The sequence below is a fragment of the Equus asinus genome, chromosome 28 (assembly GCF_041296235.1).
Source record: "Equus asinus isolate D_3611 breed Donkey chromosome 28, EquAss-T2T_v2, whole genome shotgun sequence".
Taxonomy (NCBI): domain Eukaryota; kingdom Metazoa; phylum Chordata; class Mammalia; order Perissodactyla; family Equidae; genus Equus; species Equus asinus.
The window spans coordinates 43,345,624-43,366,665 of NC_091817.1; the positions used below are offsets into that span (position 1 = coordinate 43,345,624).

Genomic DNA, 21,042 nt, shown 5'->3' on the forward strand with positions numbered 1-21,042 from the left:
TCAGTGTGCTTCTTACAAGAGCCATGTTGTGAGAAGCAACGAGATCCAGCATGTGAAAGGACTTTGCATAATTCCATAGTGACAAATATTGTCGTTAGCCACGTGTGGCAGCTGGGATTGTACACGATGGAGCCCTGTGGAGGTTTATCTCTAGGGAGGAGGGAGCCCTTTGCAAGAAAACATTCTGGGTGTACCAGCGAAGAGGGGAATGCTCACATCAACCCCCTGAAAAATAACCCCATGTCCCCCCATTCTAGCGCTCTCCAGAATCAACCTTTTGCCACCCAGTGACAACCTGCCTGAATAACTCAAGCCTCAGGCCAGATGTGGGTGGGGTGCCTATGCTCGCCAGGAACCCAGCCACAACTTAGAAGCATCAGACGTCTCAACCCCCCGGAGGCCCCAGAAACTTCTCTGTTCAGAAACCACAGAACCCGCTTGAGAACTTCACATACAGGCTGCAAAAGGGGGAACACGAGCCAAGGCAGATGAAGTTTCAACCTTTTTATTCAAAGCAGCTTCTCACAATGTATAAATACTGCATATTAGCACACATGAAAAATACAACTTCTAAGGCACCCAGAAATGTGTTCATACACGTTACAGGACCATTCACAAAGAGAGTGTACAATTTGCTCTAAACAGTCAGCATTTGATAAATCAGAAGATTATTATCCCTCAGTACTGCACCCAGTCTTGGGAAATATTTACAACGTGGTGAGAAAGGGTGAGCTGTACCTGCTTTATAATTCTATGAAGGACTCATACTTACAAATATTCAGGACTAGTTAAAGACTCTCCTATGATAACCTGGCAAAATAAAATGAGTAGCCTAATTTGCAATGGTCTCCTTGGATTTTGGTGTGAGTGCTACATCCATGATCGAACCCCAACACTCCTGGGGGGGACTGGATCCGTTTTTGGTAGCATGCTTCGTTATCAGAAGTTTGGTAATAAGCCTTACCAATAGAACACCACTTCTTCATCATCAATCATTTCTCAACTGGTTAATGGATCAACGATTGCATCGTGAATGGGAATGGAGCATCACCTGGTGAGAGAACTGAAGAAAATTCCTCTCATGCCAAATAGGAACTGGAATGGGTGGATGTAGAACAAAGAGAAGTGGAAATTTGGCAACTGCAGGATCGCTGCTCAGTGTAGACACATCCGAAAAAGTCTCACTGGAGGTTTCTGTCCAGATGGAGCAGTCCACACTGGTCAGACAAGCCGGAAGAATGCCAGACCTCCACTTTTGATGACATGGATAAAGGTTGGGACTGCACAGCAGAAACACCCACCTGAGACAGAGAGTCTCCATCTGAGAAACTCATCTTTCAGAGCCTTCTCAAGGTGACAACGGACCCCTCTGGAGGGCCAGCCAGGGGGAGCATGAGGTTGGTGGAAGGGAGCAGTTTCTCTGTGCCATGAAACAGGCACATCTCTATCTACCTGTGCCCACAATCTATGAAACTCATGCTTTGTTGGACTAATGGAATTCTTTGGTCCTTGGTTTCACAATCCTGTCAACATGGACACTGGCAAATGACTTCAAGCTGGAACGAATGGCACAGGGACAAATTAAATACTAGATGGGAAACTCTACACCCTCCAAACTTGCCAGAGTCACCTCAATGGGCTCCAGCATCAGGCCAGGTGTTGGGCCAATGAGACATGGTCAACCCATGGAGACGCCAGAGCTGAAGCTTAAAACTAGATGTCAGTTTTTCTGACTGCCACACACACTGCAAACATTTGAAGCAAATCTCCATTCTAATGGTAGATAAGTTGACTTTATGAACACTTACTAGAAATGAACCAAATAACTTGACTTTAGACATACTGATAGCCCTGGTCTCAAGACCATCTTTAAAGCCTTGGTAAGGAGAATCGGTTGGTAATTATGGAAGGGTGATCCTTCAAAAGGGCTCATAACTTTTTAAAAATTTAAGACCAAATTCTAGTTGGTTTTATCAGGTCCCAGACAAAGGGATGCGCCACCAATGAGCTCCATGACTTACGCTCCATTAAAGCACCCCCGGGTAGACGGACTCAGTGGATGTGTATGTTTGGCATCTAGTTTGCCTTGCCCTGCTAAACTCAGGTTTAGTATGACTTAACACACACAGCTCATTGATAAGACACTCAGGACACATGGGAATGCTGATTATGCAACTGAAATCGACTTCAGATTGTCTACACAGTAAGACTCACATGTAAACTTTGTTAACCTCTCTCAAGGAGTGCTGACCTCAGCCAGGCTGGAAGTTTCCAGGTCATCCGCAAGGAACCTGGGGTCAACTGCCAAGGTCAGGAGCAGGAAATGCCATTTGTTCAGAACAAATGAGGGACCAGCAGCCCTCCCTGTGACCGTGTCCAAACCATGTGAATAGTACAAAGGTGGCTCTGGAAAACCTGTCCTCAGTCCATTTGTATGGCCATAGACAATCACCAAGGTGCCTATCTGGCCCCGGGCGCCATCAACTCAACCATACTCTTCAGAGTAGCCATGACTTACAGAGTACACTGAGTCCACCAACATGGCTTACGGTGCTTGGAAGAAACAACCCGTATTACCCTTTTTTTTTTTTTGCAACAAGCTTAAGGCTCGGTTCACAAACTTCATCAAGTGCCACACAGTGAGAATTTATGGGGAGATCTTAAACTATATATGTAGTTGCAAAGGTTGGAAAATTTACCGATCCTAATGGTAAGGCTTATTCACAAATTCAATACATTTTCAAACTCAATTCCTTTGAGGAAAAGAAAATTAACCTGCTCTCTACTAATATAAGAGCATTAGAGTCTAACGGGGGGGGGGGGGACAAAAAACCATTGGCACCAAACCAGTGTGCTATTTTTTGAAAGAACAAGTGATATTAATGTAAAAGATTGCCTAAAACGCATATCCTAACTTACCACAGAAATATAAAAGTTTATATTCTGAAAATATATACTGTATTAAAGTCTGTAAGCATTTCAACCAAAATTTGCTGAAATAACTAAGCAACACTTATCTACAACAAAAAATATACATGCAAGACAACCCCCAAATGGCTCCCCTTAAATATCTACAAAGGCAAAGTGTAGATTTTTAAAGATTATACAAAACCATTTACAGAGAATAAAATAAAATCCTTAAGAAATCTCATTTAGAGTCTTAAATACTGTGTATATTAGTAAGAGTGTCTAAACTAATATATACAACAGATCTAAGCATCTGAATACAGAAACACAGAAGAGAAGCAATTCTGTATTTTAAATATTCACTTAGGAAGATTTGACGATGTTTCCATTTGTTTCTCTTTGTTAAAAAAAATTTCCACAGAAATTAGATTGGAAAATTGCATGAATGTGACTAAATTTCAAATTTAAAAAAAGTTAAAAAAATTTTTAAAACAACAATTAATAATGGGAAATGCAATTCAGCATTCAGTTGAGGCTATTTTTAAATGTGGATATTCAGAGATACAGTGGCATTGCCCAAAATCTATTGTGATTATTATTTTTCCATCCACATCCTAAACTTCATACGGGAAAAACATATTTCCATGCTTCAGAGAGAACATTTCCTAGGTTAACCTACACTGAAGAAGAACAATATTTTAAATCAACTCTCTACTACCTTCTCCTAGTTATCCAATTTCATTCTTAGAGGGTAACTGTTGATGATTTCACCCACAGACATTATTTCAAAGCAGGAAGGGACACGTGGGTACATCAGCATTAGGCTGTGACTTCTGAATAGTGAGGGACCCTGGCCACCTCAGCAAAGTTCTCCCAAGACCTCTTGGAACAGGGCTGTTAACTTCAATGCTTCCACTACAAGATGCTGAAGATGCTGGGAACTAACCATCAGGGGTTGGAGCAGAAAGGGAAGGAGAGTTCCAATGCATGGCTAGCAGGATGTCAAGGAGTGGATTGTCTAGAAGGTTCCTTGACAAAAGAGGTACCCTCCACTTCCCACCTATAGCTGCTCTTCCACCCCCAAAGGTGACTCTGGGGTTGGGGTGCCAAGACCAGGCAGCATTCCTAAAAGACCTGCCCCAGGCTCTGGGAAGTGACAGACATGGGGTACGATGGAGGAAAAGCAGGAGAGAGAGGGGGCAGAAAGTATCCTCTGGGTGGAGAGAGGGTGCTAGGGTAGAAGAAGAAACATGGAAGCCTGAGCTCTGCCTCAAGAAAGCAACTAGGATAAACCCTGACACACCCACAGGTCTGCCATTTTCCATCCCAGGTCAATTTCCTGTAAGTTACCTGGATTTCATCTACACCTTATCAAAACAACTCTCCAGAAGATGAGAAATTCAATGGTTCAGTCTACCCTGAAGCAAACAGATTTAACCAACTTTGGCCCAACGTGTGGAACATCCTCTTGGAGTGACTGTATGGAAACAACCAAAACACAGACTGTCTTTTAAAACACCTCCTGTTCTATCCAGAACCTAAAATTAACAACAGGAATTCCACCTTAGGAATGGTTTCACGTTCCTGCCTTATCATCAGAGATCCTTGAAATGTTTAGAAGCTTGGGTTTGTGATATGTCCAAAGCTAAAACATTTCTGGTTCTTTCAGCAAGGAACAAAGACAGACATTGCTCAGAAGGAATTCCAAACATCCTCTTCCATCTTGAACCAGAATCCTGGCACTGCTTCTACAGATGGCAAACAGCTGCCCCCAGAAGGTACATAGAAAGCAAGGGGCTCTTTCTTTAGAGGGCTTAGCAATGGTGAAGAGATTATCTGCCGCAACACACCAGGAGGTTTGTCTGGGGGCTTCGGGAAAGCATACGTTCGCTTCCTCAGAGGAAGAGACAACACCCAAGTGGAGCCGTGACAACAGGCATTTGGGCAAAAGCAGGTGTTTCCCCATAGTAATTCCCTAGAGTCTAGGTCTGCAGTTCCTACAGGATCCCACATGGACGAAGGGGAGGGGACACAGGACTTCAGTTCCATTTTCCTCTGGGTGGATTCAGCCAAGCTGGCTACCCCACTGCCAGCTCCCCGTGGCCAAGATGTCACAGACGGGAAGAGAAGGGAGGAGAAGGCGAGAAGCCTCCTCTTCCTTACCCTCATGACGTCATGGGGAAACTCAAAAGGAGAGAGGCTTCCTACAGAGGGAACCAAGGCCATCTTAAGAATTAAGAGTCCAGATAAGCTTCAGTTTCATTGTCTAAAGGACCATGTCTCTAGCCACAGTGTAGACACTCAACCCGTTCTTGGAAACACAAAGCTCAGGGTTATGAATCCTCTCTACTTGCTGGCCCATTGCATCTGGCCACCTTTAAGAGAGGAAAAAGGACCAGAGAGAGCTAGAGAACTGTAGCAAAGACCTTTTCCTCTTCTCAGCTCCCAACCCCAGCTGCACCCAACTCTTATGGCTCCACTCAATTCTCCGCAAGGGAGGGTCTAAAGAGGCTGGAGACTAACAGAGGGAAAGAGAAGATGGGACGAGCAAAGGAGCTCTGAGAACACTCGAGCAGTGATGAAATGGAAAAATCCCACCACTCTGAGAATCTAACTCTCTCTGGATCCTTAGCCTGTAACAGGTTTGAAACTCATACAGAACATGCTCCTGCTATTTCTCTGCTCTAATCTTGATGTTTACCTTTCTCTTCACCAACCAAAACCTAAACCCACACCCAAACCTGTCCTTCCTCGCAGCTGTCCCAGGGACTTTGGGCTGGTGGTCTAAATTCAGACGCTGGGGTCCCCATGCAGCCAGGGCCTGTGGGCAGGAGACTTCATCCCTGATTATTGCTCCCTGATGTGAATGAAGAGAAAACTCTTCCATGATTTCTGCTAAGAACAAGTATCCAATTATTACAGCTGAGAACCATTTTACACATAGAGGATCTGGTGCAGATCTGTTCCTTTTAACCACAGAAATCCTTCTGTTTTCATCCCTCTGAATTTTATTTCTATATGGTTCATTGCTAGAATGCACCAAACGGCATAAACCTTGTACAGGATTTGGTCCAGGGCAGTATGAAAATAATATCTGTGTGAACGACAGATATCATAATATACAAACAAAAATAAATAAATTAAATAAGTCTGATTAAAGAAAAAACATTTCCCTAGTAGTTCATGTTTTTGCAAAACTAGCTTTACATATAATACACATAAATTATCAGAATTTCCACTTACATCATTTTAAAAATATATATTTAACAAAACATTCCTAAATGTACAATATCTGGGTTCGTAAATCACTCAATTGGGTTTGAAGACCAAGCCCTAAAAGTCACACAGATTTGCATCAGAGAGAAAACTGAGGCTGGCTCTACACAATCGTTTTGCTCATTGGTCTGGAAATTCCCTAAGATTGATGGGCCCCTGTCACCAGATCTGCAGTTAACCAGAGAGAGCCAGACAGCCGAGTCTCCAAATCAGAGGCACTGTGTAGACACAGCCTGAGGCAGAAGGATGGGGGAAACCGGTCTTCCCCTTCCTGGACCAGGATGGTGCATTTCAGCAAGTGGGGACAGGACAGCCGTACCTGGCAGAGGCCTGGGAAGATATAGCCCTCGAGAGCTCTCTAGCCAGTAGGGAGGGGGAACGGGGGAGGCCAAGTATGCTGCGTTTCCCATCTGTTACACGAAACCGAACCAATGAGGAGCAACCGAACAACACGAGGAAATGGACACAGCCCCAGGTAGGAAGAGACACCTGGACACACTGCTTGGCCGGGCATACGCTGTGCTCCGATTTCTGAAACACGGGCAGAGCTGGAAGTCAGGTGCCCTGGGGCAGTGGGGCAAGGGAGCCCGGCGTCTCAGACTTCATAGATTTTGTCCTGCAGGTAGCTGAAGAGGGAATCCAGGCCCTTGGAGGAACTCCAGAGTTGCTTGAGCATGAGGCATTCCTTCTCGTTCACATCTTCAAGCACGGATTTCAGGAAGCTCCGAACCAGGCATTTCGACTCCTCTAACACCTGAAGGGAAACGCACAAGGCTTGTTAGCCAGCCCTGGGGATCTGCTCCAGAAGAACGACGGGGCCTAGGAGGCACCATTAACCTTCCCATGTCCAAATCCAGAGGAGGCTGCCTCCTGTGCTCCGGGGCTTCCCAGGTCCGTGTCCCCAGCAATACCAGGAATGGATTCCAGGCATGCCAAGACATTGAGCCCTCATCCCTGGGATGGCTGAGTGAGGCCCACGTTACCCATGACCGCAACAGCTTTGTCTTCACCCAAGGGTGACATAAACTCAGGATCATTTTCTATGGGTGTCGTGAAAAAGTGTGGGAAACACTGCTTTTGTTTCCCCGAGCTTCCTTTTCATTATCTGTGAAACAGGAGTAATGATACCGAACTCCAGGATGGTTGGGATCACACAGTAAGATAACGAAATGAACTAACGGGCGTCAAAGTACCCACGTGACTCACCCCAACAGCAAGGCCCCTTATTCAGGCTTTGTACTAAGAGCATCAGTAATAATAGTAGCACTCACAGTAACAATGAGTAATAATACCTGCAATAATCATAGTAATGAGTAATAATAGCGACAATAATAGTAATAAAACTATAGTATTACAGTTGTAATAATAGTGGTAATGTTGGTAATATAGCAGTGACAATGGTAATGATAGTAAGAATTCCATAGTATTGCGGTAGTGATAATAGCAGTAAAAGTAGTCATATAGTAGTAATAATGGTGCTAATAGTAAAATAATAATAATAGTGAGTAATGACAATCGTGGTGAGCATAGTAATAATAACAGCAATGCCACTGCAATCACCATTAACCAATAGGCTCTGTGAGAAGTACTTTACCCGCATTCTTTTACTTCTTCCTCATGATAATCCCGCAGATAGGTATTTTTATCGTCACATTATGGATGAAGGACCTGAGCTCAGGGAAGGAGTTAGCTAGAGCTGCCTGACAGATGTGGCTGGCAAACATCTGGCTGATTCCGAGGACGCACTGCGGGCTCACTGTGGCAGAGCACTGCTGGGAAGTGAGGCATCGGGCGTCCTGGCCCCGGCCTCCACCAGTGCTGATGCCAAGGCTTCGGTGACGCTCTCCCAGAGCGCTTTCGGACAGGAAGAAGCAAGACAGGAGCGCCTGCTCCAGCAGGGTGGATAAGGCCAGGATCTTACTCCTCAGCGGGGGCTGGAGGCTAAGGGGCTGGCCGGCCGAGACCACCTCTGTCATCCCAAGAGTCTCTCGGAGGACCACCACCTCCCAGAGACCGTGGAGTACATTCCTTTCTTGGGCAAATCACCCCAAAGCTCCTGAATGCATAACTGTCCACAGGAGACATTTCCTTGCAGCCTCTCTTCAACAGCCACTTTCACCTGAGAACCTCCGCTGCCCAAAGGCCAAATTCCTCACCGGAGCTTCGAGGCCTCTCTCTGCCCCCGTCCTTCTCAGTCTTAGCATCTCTCAAACATCCTGTGCACCTGCTTGCGCCACCATGAGCCGCTGCCTAAACTCCACATGGGTTTTCGGACACGTGTGCCCTCAGACACACCGTCTCCTCCACTTAGAATTTCCACCTGCCTCTCTCTGCCGCTGCTCCTAGCGTCATCGACCACCCTGTTTGCCCAGGACCACGGGGTTTCCTGGGACACGAGATTGTCCGTGCTAAAATCAGGCAAGTCCAAGGCAAAGTGGGACGAGTAGGTCACTGTAGTCATCAGGGAGACTGAAAGAGATGAGCACAGTGCTCGGCCCATGCTAAGTGTGCATCAAAGTACGGGACCATCGTCATCATCCCTGATTCTGTCAGCTTCCAGGGGGCAGAGCTTACACACAGAAGGTGCCCAACGGAGGCTGATGAGGAGGATCAGGAGAGGCACAACAGCCGGGTGGGGGCTCAGGGGAGACGGGGAGAAGGAAGAGAGGCTCTCGGGTCGGGCCCATAAATCCAGCGCAGCACCCCCCTGACTCTGAAGGCCAGGAAGAGCCCGGGCCTCACTCCCCCAGAGAGTCTTTCTCACTTCCTCAACGGCCCATGGCTCTAGGGGCAGCCTCCTCGCACCTTTCAACGGGGTATTTCCATACTCTGCTCCGAGTGACTTTATGAGATGAAATCGACAATTAAAAACCGGCGCCTCTGCGGAGGTGTTACTTATTTATCTATTTTTCCCTGCGTCTTCAGAGTCAAATGGTGACGTTTCAATGGGCCCAGCGCGCGGCGTGTAGGAGAAATGACATACAAGGACAGCGTGCACTGTTTCTCTGCCTCTCGGCCGGTTTAACACCCTTTGTCCTTCTTTGCCTTCACTTTCCACTTCCTTGAAAACTATAGACGTTTTGTGTGTTCGTGCGTGTCTAGGACTTTCCTCTAAGGCAACACATTCCATCCCAGAGTAAAAATCTCTTCTGTAAGGTTTGCAAACTGGAGAGGATGGGGAATGTGTAACAACGTTGACCGTCTCCTCTGGATTTAAGCTCTCAACACCGAGGTGCAGGGTCTGTTAAATTACCCAGAGCCTTTCCCACACTCCCTGCATGACCTTTGGCAGGTCAATTAGTCCCCTATTGCCCTCATCTGTAAAATGGGTCTATTGCAAGGACAAACACACGGAGACACAGGAACTCACCACCGCACTGCAGGACGCCATCTCCTTGACCCGCAACATGACCTCCTGGCTGAACGTGGTTGGCCAGAAGACCTGGGACACGAGTCCTCGGCTGCATGCCTCCTGGGCAGTGAGCTTCCGCCCGCAGAAGAGCATCTCGTTGGCCTGCAACAGCAAAGACAGGGGAGGCTGAGAGCCCGGAGCGCCTCCACGTCTGTTAGCGAGGCCTGGGCTCGCTGTGTGCAGCAGTCCCAGCTCTCGAAGGCAGGATGCTTCCCTGGGGTCAGATAAGCTTTGGGAACCACAAGCAGACGTCTGTGTCTATGGGCATCTTTCCAAGCAGAGGGTCCACAGCTTTCCTTAAATTCCCATATGTTCCTAGTGTGGCTTCGCCTGCCCAACACCCCTCCCCACGTCTCCCCAGACCCACAGGAGTGGGCAGGCGTCTCCGGCTAGGTACATTTCAGGGCTGACACCTCGGCCATGACAACTGCTCTGGGATGAACCTGATCTGCCCTAGAAAACAAAGCTCTCTGTGAGGTTTCCAAGCTGGAGAAGTTGGGGAAGAATCTTTCTCCCTCTCTGGTTGTGGGGTAAAGACAACAAGCCCAAGGCCACGTACTGCCATGTCTCCGCTTTGTGGAGTGGTGGGTCCACAAAGAAAGGAGGATCGGAGAACAAGCATACTGATGATGCTCGAATGCCTGGACCCTGGCGGCCCCAAGGGAAGCTCCACCTCTGGACTTCCCAGTTATGGCAACCATTACATTCCTTCTTTTTCTCCCTTTACACCTAAAGTGTTTCCATCACTGGCAGCCAAACAGGTCCTGAGTAATACCATGATACTAACGCAGAGAGGCGTGTCTCTCCCGGTGGCCCAGGGCTGGGCACAGACACTGCTCTGTCATGAAGGGCAGAACGCACTGCCCTGCCTTCTGTGGTTTCCCCTGCACCCCACTCCCCAAAGAATTTCCCTTTGCTCTGAAGTTCACAGCTGTCACACGTTCTGGAGGAGCTACGTGGATAAGGTCCCAGGTATAGACAGAGCACAGTGCAGTCACCGCCAGAACTTACCAACAAGCCACTCTCCACCAATAATTAGGGCGTAATGGTCACGGCCAGGTGACAGGTCCCTATCTCCTTCAAGATGAAGCCCCACCTCCTCCACACCGCGGACCAGCCCATCCCTGACCTGCCATCCACCGCCTCCCCCACTCTTCCTTTCCCACCCCTGTACGCCAAGCCGCTCCTGGATGGATGTTCAAAGGCCCAGCTCTCTCAGCCTCTGGAACTATGCACGTGCTTGCTTGTGCTCTGGTTGTCACTGATGGGCCATGATGACCCAAAGGACGATGGTTCATGCCGCAGGAAAGAAATTCATCAGGTCGGTAATAAGCCTAAAGCATGCATTTAGTTAGAGCTTGGAAGACAAATATATGTCACTAGATTTATATAGAAACACCTCCGCCTCAGGAAATAGAAGTGGAAGGAAGGAGCTCAGTAGAAGGAGCCGAAAAGGATGCAGTCAGCGAGAATGTGTCTCAATCAGCAACATTCCTGGAGTTTCAGAAATGATTGCCATGAAAGAGAGAAAGAGATAAGAATGGACAATGTTAACATTTCTGTGACCACAAGGGACAGGGAGGAACCAGAGTGGCACCAGGTTCAGCAGAGCACGGTGGCTGACACCAAAAGGGAAAGTGGTGGCTTCCTGGGCTCCCGGCCGGCCTCACTTTTCTGCCACAGGGGAGACTGTGAGCAGCCTAAAGCAGCCCCGAGGGCCTCAATGCGAACGGCCTTCCGAGCCCACCTGCTGGCCCTGCTGCGTAGACAAGGTGGTGCCGGTGGGCGAGTGCTGCTGACCATCTCCACTGATCTCTCAATTGCCCTTCCATTTCATGCTACCATCAACGAACGACAAGCCACACAGAAGGGACAGAATGGGGGCTCCCATCCTTCCAGACTCACTCGGGAGGTGGCCCCGCTGGGAGCCTTCTCTAACCACCAATGTGGCCACCTGCGTAGTTGTCTACCTCCCCAGGTGGGAAGGCAAAGGTTTACAGGACCAGCATAGACAAAAGCACAGGCTGTAGGATCAGACATCCTTGCTCAGCCTTCGGCTTTGCCCTGTGATGCTGTGCAAACCTGTTTGCCTCTCCGAGTCTCAGTTTATTCATCTCTACAGTGGGTACCAACTGCCACCTCTGGACAACCGTGAGGATTAAATAAGATAACAAAAGAGTGGGAAACACCATGCCAGCCGTGCATTAGCGCCCACAGACTGGGGATTATTGAGGATGAAGCCTACGTGTTACTCATCTTTGTATTTCTAACCAGGTAAGACAATGAATGTCTGGGGCTACTGAGAGCCCACTGAGGCTTCTTGGGGGAAAAAAGGAGCAACAGCTGCTACGGCACCGCCTCAACTCTCTAGGCCTTAGTTTCTCCATCTGTAAAACAGGACAAGAACACCTGCCTTTGCAGATGCTGAGAAGAGCAAATGAGATCTTCATGTGGAAAACGCCTGGTCCAGTGTCTGGCACATAGTAGGTGGGCAACTCAAGCTTGGCGAGCCTCGTGGGGACAGCCACTGGGTCCTTTGCAATCTGAGAGTCCATGTGGTTTAGGTGTGTAATGCAAGGACACATTCTTCAGACTGGAAATATCAAAGAGACAGCAGGGAGCCTCAAAACCATCAAGCGTCCCTGTGCAGAATCTCGGCGCCAGCAGCACTTCAGTGAGCGCCTGCTAAGTCCCAGGGGCCCCCAGCACCTAGAGGGTTCCACCCGAGGACCTCAGTCTGGGGCGGGGAGAGAGACAGGGCCTCAGGAGTCCGAGGGACAGAGAAGGCCCTGCCCTCAGTCTGCTGGGCTAGGAAAGCAGGCAGGGCCGGAGCTGAGCTCCCAGGCCTTGGGAGCGACCTTTTGGAGTTGCTGGGATGTGAATGTCGAGGCCAGAGATGAAACGAGAAAAGGAACAAAGAGGGGGCTCGCAGAAACCTTTTGAGCTGAAATGAGGAGCTCAAACTCAATCTAGAGGACCCACCACAGGCTTCGCGAGAGACTCACAGAGATCACATACTGGAGGATCAAGGAGACCTGGCACTCAGTGCTAGAGAAATCGGGAATGGCAAGGGGAGGGGAGGAGCGTCCAGAAGCATCTGTCAAACAGAGCAAACAAACAACACAGGGGCTGACCCCGGAGCCAGTGAGTTCAGCAAACAGTCATGGGTGTCCACTGCAAGAGAAGGATGGCGGGTTTCTTCGATCACACTAGACGAGAGCACCTACATCCACACATGTGGGCGCTGGGACTTTCCAGAACTGGTTTTGGGGGAGTCAAAGGCACCAGGTCTGCTTACCCTCCTTCTTATAAGGGACAAGCTGTTAACAAGTGAGATGCAAGTTGACTTGAGACAGTATCATCTTGCTCAAACAAACAACAGGCAGAGACCCTTAATCTCAGACTCACTCCTCAGTGTGGGTTCTCCTTTATAAACATACTGGTTAAGAGCACAGACTCTGAAAGCAGACAGGTTGTGTTCAAATCCCACAACTGCCATTACCACTGTGTGACCCTAGACAACTCACTTAACCTCTCTGAGCTTCAGTCGCCACAACTGTCAAGTGGGGATAACAACTGTCCTACCTCCCAGGGTTGTGGTGAGGATGGACTGAGTTAAAGGCTGTCAAGCACTGGCCACAGTGAGTGCTTTCCAAGTGTTAGATGTCATTAGTACTCGCCCCTGCCCAGCCTTGCTTCTGGTTGCTGGTGCAGAATCTGACTGCAGCCTACAATGGATTCCACGACCTCACCCAAACATAGCTCTGTCTTACTGACCCGTGATATGACAAGCTCCTCAAGTGCCCGGAGCTTAGCTTTCTACCTCCAAGACGGAAATCATAACAGGTTCCACCTGGGGTGGAGACTGCCTTGTGATCTCCAAAATCCCTTCTGTGTCTTCCTGGACACACAGCAAGACTACATTTCCCAGCCTCCCTTGCAGGTGGGTGTGGCCACATGACCAAATCCTGGCTAATGGAATGTGAGTGGAGGTGAAGATGCACCACCTCCAGGCTGTCCTCCAGGCTCTCTCTTCTCACCCACTGGCTGGAAAGGAAGGCAGATCTACCAGATGGAAGATACCTGCGTTTCTAGTCAGTGTGGATGACTACTGCATCTCTACACTGGACTGTGGCAAGAGTGGGAAAGAAATTTTTGTTGTTTGGACCCCTGAGATTGTGGGATTTTTTGTTATAGCGCACAGCCCACCCTAACACAGGACCTTATCGGGCTGTTGTGAGGGATAAATGAGATGACTTATGCAAAGTACTTAGTTAAGTGAACTAACTTAACTTAGTTAAGTGCTTAGTTAAGTGAACAAACTTAAGTTTAGTGCTTAGTTAAGTGAAATAACTTAACTTAGTTAAGTGTTTAGTTTAGTGAACTACCTTAAATTTAGTGCTTAGTTAAGTGAATAACTTAACTAAGTTAAGTGCTTAGTTAAGTGAACAAACTTAAGTTTAGTGCTTAGTTAAGTGAAATAACTTAACTTAGTTAAGTGCTTAGTTTAGTGAACTACCTTAAATTTAGTGCTTAGTTAAGTGAATAACTTAACTAAGTTAAGTGCTTAGTTAAGTGAATAACTTAACTAAGTTAAGTGCTTAGTTAAGTGAACAAACTTAAGTTTAGTGCTTAGTTAAGTGAACTAACTTAACTAAGTGCTTAGTTAAGTGAACAAGTTTAGTGCTTAGTTAAGTGAACTAACTTAACTAAATTAAGTGCTTAGTTAAGTAAACTAATTTAAGTGAACACAGTACATGTTCAATAAGTAAACATCCCCATCACCCTCTCAGTCCTCAGCCACCCGGCCCCTGGGATCCGGCCCCCACAGCCTGAAGGCTCTGAGATCAGCTGCGCCGCATCCCAGCTCCTCTGGGGGGGTGGGCAGAGGAAGCTGAGACCACCAGCAGATTCCACAGGCTGGGAGCACCCCTAGGTTTCTATCCACCTGAAGGACCATATCCTAAACGCAGGGTAGAGGAGGGGGCTTGTCGGGACCCAAATCCACGCATCACAGAGAGGAAGCCCACGGGAGAGACGAGAGGCTTACCAGCGCGACGCCCAGGATCTGGGGGAAGGTGTACGAGGAGCAGCCGGCGGGCGTGAGGCGGATGGTGGCATAGGGGGTCTGAAACCAGGCCTTCTCGCTGGCCCACACGATGTCGCAGAGGGGCAGGATGGAGGCGCCCAGGCCCAGGGCGGGCCCATTGATGGCCACCACAATGGGCTTCTTAAACTGGATAAAGGCCTTCACGAAGTCCCTAGGAGGAGAGAGAAGACCCTCTTTAACAGGTGCCCAGGCCTGTGGGGACCCCTTGACACCCTTCATTCTGCGGAGGCTGAAAGAAGCTGTGATGCACCCGCAGGTCGTCAGAAGGGAGGGGCGCCAGGCAGGGTCCCTCTCTCCCAGCAACAGGTGTGAAGCACAAGTGCCAGCTTTTCAGAGAGAGGGAAATTCACGGGGTGACCACATGTCCCAGTTTTCCCAGATGATCCCAGGTTTATGGGACCTGTTGTCCCAATATTGGACCCAGTTACCACATCCTTCCACTCCCTAGTTACTGACAAATTGTAGATATCCTAAGGAAGACAACCTGCATGTTAAATTAAGGTTTGGAACCAGAACCAGAAATAGAACCAAAAGGCAAGTGTTACAAGGAGGCACACTTGAACTCAAGGAGAGAAGGGATGTTTGAAGCGCCCTGGCCGAGGTGGAGTGGGCAGCTTTGGGAGGGATGAACTCCTCATCACTGGAGGTGTTCCAGTTTTGGCTCGCTGATCACTTTGGGTGATGTTGCAGAGGAAATCCAAGCTTCAGATGGTGGGCACGGGTGGGGACTGATGACATTTAAGATTTCTTTCCTTCCTAGAATTGTCTGATTCTGAATTACCTAAAAGGATGCCAGACTCATTAAGGGTGGCTCTAGAATGCTGGCGAGGGTCTGTGCGTTAGGGTGGCTTTGATCAAAATTGGGGAAGGACGCTGGGCTCCCCTGGAGGCATGAGACATCTGGAACCATGGCCATGGGATTCAGCAGTATTTTGTCTCCCTGCTTTCTGCACTGAGCAAGGCTACAGCACACACCTTCACCTGTTAAGCAAAGACTCCACAATAACCTCTACTTCCTTTGCCTTAGAACGCTTTTCACCTTCCCCCTAGTTGTTATATAAGATCCATAACATTTTAATATGCATCTGGACATGGAGGGAAGATCCAAGACATCTAGGAAAGCCCGCCTCCTTCATTATCCTCAGGTGGGAGATTGGAAACTGCCAAGAACTCACAAGAATAAAGTCCAAACTCCCGACCGTGATTTGGTCCGCCTCTGCTCACCTCTCCAGGCTTATCTCACGTCTCTCTCACCCCTGCTCACTGTGCATGAGCCGCACGGGCCTCTGAGAGTTCTTGGAAAACTCTCCCATTATCACAGTTTGCAGTTATCCTAATTATCTGCTTGCTTTCTTGTTTTTGAATTCTCCTCCCCCTTCAGCTCCTTAAGGAAACCCACAGGTCTGCCTTGTGCACCGCTTTGTCTCTACACCTACCAGGACAAACACTCAGTAAACAGCTGCTGAATACATAAAGGATTCTCCCAGAACAAGAGCAAAGACTGCAGATGTGTGGCAGTGACACACTAGCTATCCACCAGGCCTGGTTTCCCTGTCCTCTTCTTCCTGGGTCCACTGCTAGAACACGTTCCCCAGCGTCCCTTGCAGCTGGCTGTGACCAAGTAAACAAGCGCTGGCCGAGGGAATGTGGGTGGAAACCATATATGCCCTTCCAGGCCTGGTGCATGGAAACCTCCCACCATGTGGTTCTCCAAGCCCTGTCATCTTGACGAGCATGGCAATCTTGGCAGAGCCACAAGGTGGAAGGAGGCTGGGTTCCTGAGTCACCACTTGGAGGACAGCCATGGGCTGATCAGTAACACCTGCTTTAGGTTCACCTATGTGAGAAGTAAATTTCTCATAATATATATTTGAGCCATAATATATATTTGAGTTTTATTATTAGAGCAACTAATACCTAACTAATACAAATGTAGAGCTGATTTATCCCTTCTCAATTGATACTATTCCCCCCTAGTTCTTAACAAATGATGTGGGTGTCATGGTGACATGTTGGGATTGGATTCAACCGTGAGAAGACTGCTTAACATTTCGCTGCGGTGGGGGAATCTTATGACTTATATGTCATCATGAAAGTATGCACCCTCACCTCAGGCTTGAGACATCTCATTTCTGACTCCTGTATGACTCTTTCTGAGTAGATGATGGGGTATCTCAGCCGCTGCTGGCCCCACTTCAGCTGACCCCCAAAGGACAGTGCTACAAAGAGGGAGTCCTGGCACCATGGCCCTCTTATTCCTGGTTTTCCAATGGTCCATTTCCTGGCTTGGCTTCCTAACTTCACAGCCTCAGTCGCTGGTTTTAACAAGTACTTCTTACCAGATGCAATTTGGAGTCTGCAGGGGATGTGGGGCTTCTTTATAGGGTCCTTGGAACCACAGGGTTTGGGTGATCTTTGGCAGACATCCCATTCCTAAACACCCTCATACAATTCTGGCATCTTGGATCTCAGAGTTGGGAAGGACTGTAAGAGTCATGGAGCCAAATCTTCCACTTGGGGCAGAATTCCCTCCACAGCATCCTGAGGATGCATCCTCTGGCCTCTGTTGACCATCTTCAACAAAGGGGGTCCATCCCAGCTGTGGGCCTCACATGGGAATCTCTGATACCCCCATTCCCTCTGCTCCGTCATCCACATGACAGTCCTTTGGGAATTCACCTGAGCCCTCACAACCTTCTGGAAGCTTCCCCCTCTAGACCCCAGAGACTTTCGCTCTGTGTACAACCTAAGCTCTGTGCAGGAGCATCAGGGACCCCTGAGGCTAAGGGGCCCAGTGTGCACAGCTCCAACCCTCCATCTCCAACCCCTCCTGTTTCAATGCAAGCAGCCTCATCAGTTCATTTCCTTGATAGAAAAATGTGAAGCACAGACCACTCTCCCCATCCATTTCCTCTCACCTCGAGCAGCAGATCTCTATCGCAAGGGCCCAGGGGATGGGGGAGCCAGACGGCAAACAGGATATTGCATTACAGACGCTGCTGCTCAGATATCTGATCCTGACTCGGACAGTGGGGCTGCGCTAGGGAGATGGCTGGCTGTCCTCCCCAGCATCCAAGTCCATCAGGCTGACCCCGGCCCTCGCAGCTTCCTCCGCTCAACCCGAGCCCTGCGGCTTCTGCCTGCCTGAGCTGCTGGACTGTTCTGATGTGGTAGAAGCAGCAGGAACTTTGACGTCTCCAAGACGTGGGGCCAAGTCTCGACTCTGTCCCTAACTAGTGGTGAGATCTTGGACAAGTTACCAGTCTCTGAAGCCTCACTTTCCTCCTTGTAAAATAGGGAAGCTGATGGTGTGTCCCCATAGGCCGTATGAGAATTAAATGAGACAGTCCACACAGCGCACCAGCACAGTGCCCAACACCCGGGGAGCCCTGGATCGCTGCCGCTATGGTTACGGCCAGTGCATCTGCCGGGGAGGGCAGACGTGGCTTTCGTTCCGTTCTCAGTGGTCTGTGATGTGTTCTCCTGGCCCAGAGAAGGCTCAGAAGCAAAATTCTGCACATGGGGATGTTTGGATTTCATGCGGAGCAACTGGCATTTCCTGTGTGACCCGGCTGCCCATTCCCTTTAACTGAGCCGTGGGGTGCGGCCCTTTCACTGCCAAAGCTCAGAGCCAGGTCAGCCGGTACAGAGCCTGTGAGCACCAGATCCGCACGGTGACAGTCATCCCAGAGCCCCAGAGGGTTGCTCTGGAAGCCCGCTCCATAGTTAGACCCAGGCTTAGCTAGAACTCGTGGCCAGAAATAACAGTAGTAACAATGAAAACAATTCTTTATACCTATTCTAAGTACTTAGGATGTGCCAGGAAGAGTCCAAGTGTTTCACATGGCTTATCTGATCACTCTTGGTCCAGCTAGCCACCAGCAGGCCACCACATCACCTGTGAGGAGTTCAGGTGAGGGCAGCCTCCCTTTCAGGGTGGGCAGGCAGCTCTGTTTGGGTCCTGGATAGAGGCTTCTGCTGAATGAATCACCGAGCTCTTCCCACATCTGCTAATTCATTCAATGAACATCTGCAGAGTGAACACGGCGCACTGGGCCATGTGCGCACATGTTTTCTTTAGGAAACGATGAGGACGGGGTGGGAGCACTGCTGGGGCGGGGAGTGTGTGTGGGGGGGGGGGGGTGCTGTGGCTGTGCAGCATGCCCAGATCCTGGAGGTCAGCCCAGCCGAGAGAAGGCATGTCCCAAGAGAATTACGAGAGATGTCAGTAGCTTATAAGATTCGATGGCCAAAAGATGTTTCAGCCATGCTAGATTTTAAACAAAGTTCTCTCGCAAGAGACTTCTCAGACGGTAAATACGTTAACATGCCGGGAAAATCTGCAGGAGTGGGACAGAGCTGCCAGCATAGCCCAAACTCACTTACTGACCATGCCCTTTACTCACGATGCTTCTCTGCCGCATCGTGTCCCAGACTCTGAAGTGTGGCTGCTGGAGGGAGCACCCCAGAGTTGGTGGAGCCGAAGCTCCCCCATAGGAGTTTGGTGGTGACCCCACGGGCATTCTTCTCTATGGGGCCATATTGTCTGCACCCCCACCCATTTCTCTCAAAGCTCCTCACCTCCCCCTTATCCTTTCTATCACCTTCCTCTTCACCCACTTCTCTTATAACCACCTTTTCTCTCTTGCATAAAAATAAGGATCTTTTTGTTTCTAAAACTTAGTGCTGTCAGTCAGCGGTACAGAAACCTCTTGGTTAGCATGGGGCAGGGTTCGCAACCCTGGCTGCACACTACAACCCCCAAGGGAACTTTAATAGCAAAGATGTGCTGGCCCCACCCCACACTCTTTAATTCAGGATCTCTTGCGGGTGCTGCCAAGCAGCTGGGTTTTGGAAAAGCTCCCTGGGGATTCTCTGTGCTGTCGCTGCTGAGAATCAGTGGCCTAGGGGACATCCCCGTTCCCTCTCCCCACGTCCCTACCAGATCATGAATGAGGAGCTACCACTCCCTTTGAAGCATGAAGAAGAATGCCCTGTGCCGTCTCTGCCTCCACTCTGCCTAAGAGAAACTCATCCTCCTAACGGGATGGCAAATGCCTGAATTCCACTGACTGTGGGGTCCAGAGGTGGGCTAATGGGTTGAGCATCTCCTGGAGTTTGGGACTTCCGGAAATCTAGCTAATGCCTCCACTGAATTCACCAACCAGATGATGGCTACGGCCGAAGCTGTCCTCAGGCCCCATCTCTGATGGTCCCATAAATGAGGAGAGAAGCTTACTGGGGACCCTGCTGCTCCCCTTGCCACAGGACAAGGCAGCTGCATCATGTGGACATGACAAGCAGGGGACACCCCGCAGTGGACATGGCCAGGGCTGTCTGCACCCAGGAGCCCTGAGTGCAGCAGGAAACCACGAAGCCTGTTCTCATACATCGTAGCGGCTTTTCACGTCTCCTCTGCAAGAATTCTGCAACAGGAAGCACACGGATGTCCTGGAGCAGAGACCCCAGGGGACGCTTCAGCCTGAAGAGGGACTCGGAACCGCACATATGAGGGTGTCCCCACGTCATCTCTTGGAGACTCCGCTACCCCTGGAAGCCCCCCACAGCCAGGTGGGGGAATCAGCCTCCGTGTGACGCTGCCTCAGCACAGCAAGACTGGAGGCCCCAAAAAATCCCCGACACCACGTGGAATAAGACCAGGTGGCATTACTGAACCATGACTCTGAGCACGGTGCAGGTGCAGCAGCGAGCCCGGGTGCCCTTCCCAGGGCGGAGGACAAGGGACAGCCTCCGCTGGAAATCACACCCACCTGCTTTTGATAAATCTGTAAAGAGAAGGGAACTAAGCACCCTTCAGAGTCCCAGAAGAAATACTGATTGTTGCAATAGGATGTCACCCGCAGGATCCCAACATTTGCCTCAAAGGTAAGAAGAGAGGGGGAGACACGCCCAACCCCATCCGGTCTGCAAATGCACAGCCTCCCAGGGAACCCCTCCATCGTCCTCCCCAGGGCTGAGCCACGTCAGCTCCAGGGCACAGGGAACGCCCAGAAACTCAAAGATTTCACCGTCAGCCAGAGGGCAGGAGCACTGTGGATAATACATAGACATTACTAGACACGGGGCTTAACCTAAGGAAATAAAATCTCTTTTCAATCGAAAGAATAAAGTGGGATCCAACCTAGAAAGCAAAGGCATCTCTAATTTTGGCAGGAAAATACAAGATGCCTGACTAAAATCTCAATTTCAGATAAATAACAAATTTTTTTTAACATAAGTACGTCTCAAATATTGCACGGGACATCCTTATGCTACAAACAAATTCTTCATGTTTGAAATTCCAATTTAACTGAGTAGCCTGTGCTTTCACCTGCTA

General features: G+C 49.2%; 1 protein-coding gene across 3 annotated transcripts in view; it reads right to left on the reverse strand.

Moving 5' to 3' along the window:
- Positions 1-489: 489 nt before the first annotated feature.
- CDYL2 (chromodomain Y like 2) overlaps positions 490-21,042 on the reverse strand; it is a 157,011-nt gene continuing 136,458 nt past the window's right edge. For all 3 annotated transcript variants that reach the window (XM_070500412.1, XM_044761119.2, XM_044761120.2), the window contains exons 5-7: positions 14,646-14,856; positions 9,554-9,697; positions 490-6,937 (exon numbers count right to left, since the gene is read on the reverse strand). In XM_070500412.1, the coding sequence (XP_070356513.1) occupies positions 6,779-6,937; positions 9,554-9,697; positions 14,646-14,856 (514 nt within the window). In that variant the 3' untranslated portion in view covers positions 490-6,778. The remainder of the gene's footprint in view (positions 6,938-9,553; positions 9,698-14,645; positions 14,857-21,042) is intronic.